This window comes from Elephas maximus, chromosome 4, assembly GCF_024166365.1.
Source record: "Elephas maximus indicus isolate mEleMax1 chromosome 4, mEleMax1 primary haplotype, whole genome shotgun sequence".
Lineage (NCBI taxonomy): Eukaryota > Metazoa > Chordata > Mammalia > Proboscidea > Elephantidae > Elephas > Elephas maximus.
Window position 1 is genome coordinate 45,705,564 of NC_064822.1, and position 10,048 is coordinate 45,715,611.

Sequence of the window (10,048 nt, forward strand, 5' to 3'; positions counted from 1 at the left end):
TCCAATTAGATTTCCAGTTGAAGTTTGGCAGGAAACATTTCTTATATTTCCTTTAATACCTTGCTGTTATTATGCATATAGTAGGTGTTCAATATGTACTCATCATATGAACCATGTGTTACTTAAAGTTGGATTCTATATTCAATTTTTGATAATTCAGGGGTTGATTTAATAAATTTATAAATATCAACACTTTTTGTTCCTCTTCCTCTATGCCTGTTGGCAATCTCCTTTCTTAACATGGTTAAAAGACAGAAAGAAAGAGAAAGTAAAAATGAAGAGCTTAACTTTCCTGCTTGGAGGTGGTGATTATAAAGATTCAAAGAAGGGTTAGGAAATTCTTTTAAAAATCAAGTTGTTTTAGTTTAAAATTCTAAAAAAATTTAAAATAATCACATATCCTGTATTTCTAAAGATGTACATTCCCACCGTTTACCTCTTACCTAAAACATCTACACCACGACAAGCTATAGATAGCCCCATAATGCTGGAGATGGAAACTGTCAGAACCATGGTATATTTTATTTTCTTTGGAACAAAACCAATTGTAAATTATGGTCACCTCTTAAAGTCTAAGCCAAATAATTGGTTGGATGCAGGATTTATCAATGACCATAGAATTTTCAGTAGCTCTGTAGAGGTTAGGCCTCGTAGATAAAATCTCATCTGTAAACTAGAAGCCTAATTCAATATTTACTGTAATTATCATTTTGGGGTTTGCAATGTTGACGGTCACCCTGGCTTACCTCAGAACAGGTTTGAAACACTTCAACATGATAATCATGGCCTTGCTCATCAGTCAGTTCCTTTAAATCATGCCCAGAAGAAAACACAGGCCCCTCAGCTGCAAATGTTTCCAAAAGAGAGAAGAAAAGAAAAAGTTGCAAATAGCCAGAGTTGGGAAGTTCACTGACTTGTTTACTAAATAACTTAAGCAAACAATCAATTGTATTTATGCTGTGGGCACGTACAGAAAGTTAATGACCCAAATTTTGCTGATTCCAGCTAGCTTGAAAAGTTACAGCCCAGTCTTTTGTGATGAAAATGCCAGTAGAAGCACCTGTACACTAAAATGTCTATGGTAGAAACCTATGAAAACATGTAATTACAAAATGAAAAGGCTCAGTACCCGAGGTGAATTTACTTCTTCCTTCTGGTCCCACACTCTTGCTTTTGGACTCTGCCTGGCTTGAGTGTATGGGCCATATAGGTCCATCAAAATCCATGTCTTTGGCAACTTCCATGTCATTTAGTCTATAGACAATGGCCATCCATAGAGGTTGGAAGCTGGAACGTTAGATCATGAAGAGACCTTAGGAGCCACCTGGCTCAATCTTCAATATTTTACACATGAGGGATCTGAGATGTGGCTGCTGTTGTTGTTGTCATTAACAACAACAACAACAAAGTGTAATTCCACTGAAAATTTGAGAACACTTTCTCATGTTTTTCTTTTGTACGAGTGAGGGAACTATGTAACTAAGAAGTTAGCTGCCCTCAACAAAAACAATATTAAAAAAAAAAAAGTTAGCTGCCTTCGCTCCACCAAGGTCACACTATAACACGGCTCTTGACCTCTACTAGTTATAATGATTTTTACTTTCTCCATATAAAACACTTGAAAAGTTATATTCAACCAATGATAAGAAGGTAGCATTCTGAGCATCTTCCTCCAGAAACACTGATCCTTAGTTAAAAAAAAAAAAAATCACAGAGCATCATCATCTGTTATAGTTTCTCTGAGTGCTTTAAAATGCTGCCATTACTATTATTTATACCACCATCATCATCATCCGAAAAGGTAATTCAGTAAAAATTCTTAGCAGAAAAAGAACAAGGACAGAAATGGGGTAAAATAGGGCAAGCTTTCTAGCACCATTAAATAAGTCACTACAGATAGTCGTTGAAAAGCTTGGGAAGATCAGAAAAGACAAACTAACCAAATGCCCTGGCAGCCAGGTCCCAGCTAAGTCGGTGGTCTACCCAAAGGGTTAGTGATTAAACCTATCTCCTAAGGGTCCATGAAGGTACCCAGGAAATAATTTCTCTGATTTTGCTAGAATGACCAGCATAACCAAGAGTGGCAATGTTTAGCATTTGCCCAAAAGGAAAAGGTACATGTTTTCATTGAATAGTAATCATTCCTGCAGTCAATAGTGCTAGCACCAAGGCCCCAACTACACAAGAGTTCTCCATAATTAATGTTCTTGTAAAGGAGCTTCAAAAACTATTCTCCAGTTAAGTGAGGGAATGCCCCAGTTAACCACAGGCTTGTGAGAAATCTTTTCTGGGCACTGCAGAACACTGAGGATAGATATCAAATGAATACCTGAAATTACAATGACTCTGAGATCTTTGCTTTCAGCGTTATGGAGAATGTCACTTTGGAGAGCTTTCAGCATTGCAAGTGACAACGCATTCCTCTTCTTTGGATTGCTCAGAACAATGTTCCTGTGAAGAACATTTTATAATTACCGGGTTGTGCACCCATCAAAACAAGTTGGGACCCCTGCAATTCCATTCCAATTGGGGAGCTATTTTTAAAACAGAAGGAAAGAGAACTGCTGGGGCTTGGTGCCATTTTCTTGGGTCTGTCAACTCTCTGGAGTTACAGCTAAGTCAAAACAAGGGAAAGACTACCTGAGATGCAGGCTGGTTTTTCTCCCTCTTTCCTTGATTTGTTTCTCTTTTTCTACCAGGTTTGCTGTCAAAAAACGTTACTGCCACCTCCACAGAAAGGGCAAATCACAGCAGTTCCAAAATCACTACCACCCGTACTGAGAGGGTGCAGGTTATGTATGACAGCAGCAGGGGACAAGGTGTCTGACAGACAGTGGCTACCTTCAACTTATTTCTTCCTGCTGTTCTTTAGAACAAGGTTAGGAAAGAAGCTAAGAAGGAAAATACACCCCCAAGCCCCTCCCACCCACCCTGAGGAATAGGTAGCCAAAGTACATCTGCCAGTGTGTATATACGACAGCAGTTTCTCTCGCTCTTTTTTTATAGTGGCATCCGGTAATTCTGTAAAATAATTCATGCTGTCTGAGAATGGGATGATATGCGAAAAACAAAAGGACAAAACCAGACAGCAAGGGGGCTCTTCTGAACATAATATCTAACAAAAAGCTGGCATTCAAAAGGCCCGTTTGCTATTTTAAGGTATCCCATATGCTGATTAAAATAACCTGTATTGTCATCCTACTGCCTGTACACAGAAATGTCTTATTTTTGCTGTTATAAGAAATAGGCAATGAGCCAAACACCAGATTATTGTTGTATATTTTATATCTGTTTCCCACCAGTCTCCACCTACATGTTTGCTGCTCCTCTCGTTCTTTTTTGAATCTGATATTCCTACTGCTATGTAGTCAACTTGGGTCCTCCATAAATAGCACTCTGTGTCATTGCTTTCTGGAAAACAACTTTGATGACTGAATTTATTTCAATGCTGTGAGAATAACCATTATCTTTGGAATACCATTTCAATTTTGCTGCAATCTTCAGGTGGCTGTGATATTCACTGTTTTGTTCCTCAGAAACATATTCTCTCCTAAGTAGAAAAATTACTTGCAGCTGATACACTGATAGACTTTGAAACCTCTGTTTCGGGGGGTGGTGAGAGAAACTGCTTATAAATCTTCCAATAAAATAATGAGTGTGCTTGCTGTAGCAAACATGAAAAGCTGCCATCGCATCCGTGACATATGCTTAAATTAAATTCTAAGGCCTCAGGCAAAACTGTATAAAAACATGCCAGCCCCCCCAAAAGGCCCTTACTGCATTGCAGTATCTGTTCCTGTGTGTCCCGCGAATCCTTTGGCTCCAGCATTACACATACTGTCAGAGTGTTCTCAATATGCTGAGATCGCTTTTCAACCCAGTGTAACCAGACTTCTGTTCCTACTACCCCACTAGCCCTGTTTGCACCAATAATCTCCTAACTGCCAACTCCAAATCCAACGGCCATTTTTTTTTTTCTAGACTGCTCAGCTGCAGATGACACTGTTGCTCACTCTCTCCTGGGAATTTATTCCTCCAAGACTTTACACCGCATTCTCCTGTTTTTTTGTACCTCTCTGGACATTCCTTCTTGATTTCTTTCAGGGGCTCCTAGACTTCTGCTAACTCTTTAAATGCCAATGATCCTCAGAGGTCCATCCTTTGCCCTCTTCTTGCTCCATATACTCTTCCCTGGCAACTTTGCCAATGCCCTTGGCATCAACTACTACCTCTATGCTGACAACTCCCAATCTTTAGCGCTAATTCAAATCTCTCTTCTGAGCAGCTCCACATGTTCAGATGCCTACTGATTTTTCCCTGACTCCAAAATATGCCTTTTCCCCCTTCCCTTATTTCAGTGTTGCCACTCAGTTGTCCAAGACAAAAACTAAAAGTCACCTTAGACTTCTCTCTCTTCCTTATTCAGCTGGCACCAAACTTACACATCCTAAAACCTCACCATTCTCCCAATGGCTATCTTGATTCAGAACATGTGATGTCTTACACCTAGAACGTTACTGACACACCAATCGTAAGAGGAACTGTCTTTAAGAATGAGGTCACCACTGGGGCATGTGATAAAAGTGTAATCTTTCCATTTACAAGTGTGCTTCATTTATGAGGCAAGAGGTGGTACCTGTAGATGCTCTGATCATCATCGTAAACCACTACGAAGTCCATCAAGTGAGGGACTGTCATATTCAGATTCAGAAGAGACACTCAACAAATATTTGTTGATTAATGGCAAGAAATAGCATCATGTACATAATTGTCATGGACTTACATCTCATCTAGTTTTTTCTTTTCTTTTTTACCATCTCTTTTAAACCTAACCAGTGCCTAGACTGATGGCACAGCAAATGGAAAATAACTTGGTGGCAGACAGACTTTCTCTGACTCCTGCTGTCCTCATCTCTTGGCTGTGTGGCCTTAAACAGGCTGTCACCTCTCTGAACTTGTATAAGTGGGGATAATATTATCTAGCTTGCAGGCTGTTGTAAGGATTAGGTACAATGAATGTATAGTGCCTAGCATACTACCCAATTCATAGCTGGCTCTCACTAAATGACAGTATTATTGTTGAGAGTAACAGCTTTGAAAAGGAACACCTGAAGAGATTGAGTTGCTGAAGCTCACTACCTTATACCTAATAAAACCAATAGCCAGTTGCTGATTCTCACTCATGGCGACCCTATGTGTGTCAGAGTACAACCGTGCTCCACAGGGTTTTCAATGGCTAATCTTCAGAAGTAGATCACCAGGCATTTCTTTTGAAGCATCTATGGTGGACTTGAATCTCCAGCCTTTGGGTTACCAGCCAAGTGCCTTAACCATTTCTACCACCCAGGGACTCCAGTGCCAACATGTTGTTGGCATTGCTGCCATTGAGTCAATTCTGATTCACGGCGACCCCATGTATGCAGAGTAGAGCTGCTCCACAGGGTTTTTAAGGCTGTGGCCTTTCAGAAGTAGATCGCTAGGCCTTACTTCTGAAGCACTTGCTGGATGGATTCGAACCAGCAACACTTTGGCTAGCAGTCAGTGCTTAGCCATTTGCGCCACTCAAGGACTCCTATAGTATCTAACATAGTACTACTTTAAACTTTGGTTTGGAGATATCCTCTCTTAAACGATTTCTAAGGAGCCCCGGTGGCACAGTGGTTAAATGCTTACCTGCTAAGTGAAAGGTTGGCAGTTGGGATCCACCAGCTGCTCAGTGGGGGAAAGATGTGACAGTCTGCTTCTGTAAAAGTTATAACCTTGGAAACCCCATGCGGCAATTCTACTCTGTCCTATAGGGTCACTATGAGTTGGAATGGACTGGACAGCAAAGGGTTTTTGGTAAACAGTTTCTAGCATTAAAAGAGATTTTTCTAATCATCTCCCTTTCGGAGTCATGTTTAACTCTGGAGAACTCAGCCAAGCCTTCTTTTATCATCTGGTTGTCATGCCAGAATCCAGGCTTCTGACAAGATGTAACCAGATGTGTGTAGAAGCAGAATCACCCTTAAAAATGGGCAAGAAGGGCCCCTATATGTTACATGGCCCGCTCTGGCCCTCTTCCAGTGGAGCAGGGAGTCCACTGGGGTCATGGCATGTGCCCACTTGGAAAGCACCATCCCTTTCCAAACCCTGCTTCAGTTTTCTGGGGCCGTGGATTCCCTGGCTCTGCCACGGGCACGCCTAGGCCCAAGAGGTGGCGAAGAGTAGTTGTTTGTGGTGGGTGAGAGGGTGACAGTACATGGGCACACTGGTTGGGGTGTCTACAGACATGTGTGCAAAGGCCTTGCGCAGCAGGAGGGAGGATGGGGGGTGGTGATGAGGAGAGGGTGGGAAGAAAAGGAAAAAGTTGCAGATCAGGAGCTGGCTCTCTGCCCTTTTTCAGGGCAACTCCTGGAATCTGAGGATTATAAATTCAAGCATGGTCTGCCAGGTCTTATCAAGGTATACTTGTCAGGGTAGGAAAATAAAACATATTTTGTTTAACAGCTTGATTTTGTAACTTCTAAATACTTGGACATGCTACTAGTTCTCCCTTTTGTACCTTTGCCCTCACCAGGGAAATGTTAGTGTCAGGCCTGGATGGAACTAGGAGTCCTCCAACATTTATTACTTCATCGTCCAGTTTCCAGTTTGCACACAGGATTTTAGATTTGTTGAGCAAGCAGAGAGCTTAGTAGGCTGTGTCCTTGATCCTGTTTATTGACTTTTCCCCACCCGGAGCACTTGTGGGTGAGGACAGCCAAAGGAGCAGCTCTGCTAACCCTAAGCTCACCTTGAAGTCAGGTCAAAAGATTTTCTTTCTCAAAGGCCGCAGCAGCTGTGGGGCGGTCCTGTAGAGCTGCCCCCACTGCGCCTGAAAACCCAATACTCGGCTTGGTTGTCCTAGGGTTTTAGGGGAAGTGCCTGGGCCGTCCAAGGGAATCCCACTTAAAATCCTCCGGTTTCTAACTTGCAGGATTCCAAACGCTACCTCGCGCAAAGGTCACCAGTACATTCGGTATTCGGGGATTCCTTCAGAGATTAAACGTCAGACTTCCCGGGCGGCCAGACTCGGTAGAGACGGAAAAACTGGGGTCAAGGCTGGCAGAGGGCACCAGCCCCTCTGGACTCAGCCTGCGCTGCCATCTCTTCCCGGGCCCTGCAGTCGCCCCCTCCCCAGTTAGGAAGAGCGGGTGGGAGGAGCGGACGCGAGGCGCGGCCCCGCGGGCTGACCTGATACCGTCCCGCTGCCGCGCACTGGTGGGCCGCGCCTCGGGTTCCGGCTGCCCGGCCCCGGCTGGTACCCGGCTGCAGAAGCCGGCGGCGGGCGGAGCCCACGGGCCGCGCAGGAGCCAGCCAGGCCCCTTCGCCCCGCAGACCCGCAAGCTCGCGACCGTGGCCATGACAGCCGGAGACGGGCTCCGCTGGGGATGGGACGCTGCCGGTTCTCGACACCAACGGGCTGCAACTCGGCACCCCGAGGCGCCGCAGACTCTGGGCGCTCCACGGGGCGCAGGCGGGACGGACCGTGCGCAGAACCGGAACAAAACCCCTAGGCCCAAGCCTTGAAGGAAAGGCTCTCCCGCGCCAGAACCCTCCTAAGTCCCTGGGTCTGCCCCGCCCCTCTCCTGGCCCCGCCCCCAGGACCGGCCTCGCCCCTCCCCCTTCTGGCCCCGCCCCCAGGACCGGCCTTGTTACTCTCCTGGCCCGCCCTTAGGCCCGGCTTCTCCCCTGTCCCGGCCCCGCCCCTCGGACCGACCTCCCCGCCCCCCCAGCTGGCCCCGCCCCCGGGCCGCCACGCCCAGAGGAGTTGGGGTGGGGCCTGGGGAGAAGTATGCTGACGCTGAACCTAAGGGCTAGATCCCCTGTTTGTTTGGTTTAGCGAGTCCTGCTAGAGTTTTAGGGAGGCGAGGAGTGGGTTGGGTTGTTGCTTTTTGCACCAACACCAAGAATGTAGTGGTTTGCCTAGATTAGAAACATAAATGTCACAGGTGGTGAGTGGCGTGAGCTGTGAATGCCACCTTATAACACATTGCTTCACCCCACCCACGAGAAACCACCCAGGGCTTGCAGGCCGTCACAGATCTCAGCGTGAGGTGTATCCAACCCAGACGTTGACATTTGAGTACTTTTTTCTCTCTTATCTGGAACTCTGGGAGGTCCACATTTCTATCTTTGGGTTTTCAAATGCACCCGGGAGGGAAAGGGAGGCCCTTATCAGGACCGAGCTGACTGGAAGGGCAAGCACACCCTGCGACTGAAAGCTGAAGTATGATAAGAATATCTTCATTGTTCTTTGTTAGTTAACTACTTCCTAGTATTCGTTCCCAAGTCTGGAGGATTGTGGTGTATATGGAATAAATGGTCTCCACCCTCTGTATGTTATAGCCCCAAGGGGAGATACCATACCTAGAACCCTTCACATCTATCATGAGAAATTCTATAAGAGTAACAATTATACAAAAACCACCCGTTGCCGTCCAGTCGATTCCCACTCAGCGACTCTATACAAAGAGTATACTCAAATGGGGCCACTGAGATTGATCGCACAGTGGCTTAATATAGTCACACACTGGATTCCTTTGAGTGGGGCTCCCTTTTAGTTCCCAGCTTCGTACTTGAACAAAAACACTACTATGAGAGGACAACATTTTTAAATCTCAAGTGAGATGGACTTGCCCACCTCCCCACTGTCACCACCACACACTCTATTTCCTTGGTCCTTACTCCATTCAGGCAGCTAGAATAGTCCTTATTCAGTGCCTCCAAGGAAGATAGGATCCAGTAACATTCAAAGGGAGGCAATTCCTGGCTTTTCAGTTTTAAAAGCCCAGCCTTTGTTGGCCGGGGCGGGGGGGGGGCATGGAAAAAAACACATAGTAGATTTGGGGGAACTACAGATGAATAAGAACAAGTCTTCCAGCCTGGAGTAAGATTCTGCAGGCTTGGAGACACACATGGGGTTGCCATGAGTCAGAGCCAACTAGATCTCAAATGGTACTGGTAGGTTTGGGGGCAGGGGTAGAGCAAGGAGGACTTCTAGGAAAATCAAGAAGAGACTAACTGGTGTGAGGACTTGGAAAAGGAAGTCCCAGTGCCTGGGCCAAGCCTCCCGGGAAGGAAGTAGACATGATGGAAGCCCCAGCTAGGGCAGAGGTAGTCTTACTCCTTTCCCTAGTAGAACCCCTGAGAAGTCATGAGACCCCAGAGAAGAAATGGTGGCAGAGAAGGCCCCACAGAGTTTCCTCTGGCCCACTGTGATGCTGTAGCAACAGAGCGGCTCAGAAATAGCAGAGAGAGAGGTTTGGACCCAAGAAAGCCCTGAGATAAGGGACAATGGGTGACTCAGCAAGTGTGGATTAACAAGTGAGGACAAGGTAGGAATGAGGACATCTTGGTGGGTGGCAGCAGAGGTAGATGTCACCTGTACCCTTCAGGTGGAGCCTGGGTTGCATAGTGGTTAAGTGCTATGGCTGCTAACCAAAAAGTTTGGCAGTCTGAATCCACCAGCCACTCCTTGGAAACCTTTTGGGGCCATTCTGCTCTGTACTATAGCGGGGTTGGTATGAGTTGGAATCGGCTTGATGGCAATGGGTTTGGTTTTTTGGTTTTTGTACCCTTCAGGTAGTGGAATATGTTGAGGTGACAAAAACGGCAACAACAAAAACAAGTCTCGGTGGCTCAAAGAGCAAAGATCCATTCCTCACTCACACTGCTGTGGCGGATCAGCTGAGGGCTCTCTTGACACGTCGTTGCTGTCCTTCCCCTGGGAACCAGGCTGGTGAAGCAGCCTCTCTCTGGAGAGTTGCCAGTTTCTGTGGGAGGGAAAAACTGGGGGGAAGCATGCACTGGCTCTTAAAACTTTCTTCTGGAAATCTCTTCCTCTCATTTTTCATTTGCTAAAGCAAATCACATGGCCATACTGAACTTCAGGTATGTGAGGAAGTACAACTACCATGTGTTTAGGAAGTAGGAAGCCAGAATCTTTGTGAACAACTATAGTGACTACCACAAGTCCCCCACCCCCAAAGAGTAGTTTGCTAGTGTTTGTAAAAATGGTGCGGGG

The 10,048-nt window shown here is 45.7% G+C and overlaps 1 protein-coding gene across 2 annotated transcripts in view; it reads right to left on the reverse strand.

The window, feature by feature from the left end:
* ECHDC3 (enoyl-CoA hydratase domain containing 3) overlaps positions 1 to 7,570 on the reverse strand; it is a 31,085-nt gene extending 23,515 nt beyond the window's left edge. The window contains exons 1-4 of one of the 2 annotated variants that reach the window (XM_049885088.1): positions 7,216 to 7,570; positions 5,674 to 5,709; positions 2,330 to 2,451; positions 747 to 844 (exon numbers count right to left, since the gene is read on the reverse strand). In XM_049885088.1, the coding sequence (XP_049741045.1) occupies positions 747 to 844; positions 2,330 to 2,451; positions 5,674 to 5,709; positions 7,216 to 7,385 (426 nt within the window). In that variant the 5' untranslated portion in view covers positions 7,386 to 7,570. The remainder of the gene's footprint in view (positions 1 to 746; positions 845 to 2,329; positions 2,452 to 5,673; positions 5,710 to 7,215) is intronic. The other variant, XM_049885089.1, reaches the window with a different exon arrangement.
* Between the last annotated feature and the right edge of the window lie 2,478 nt (positions 7,571 to 10,048).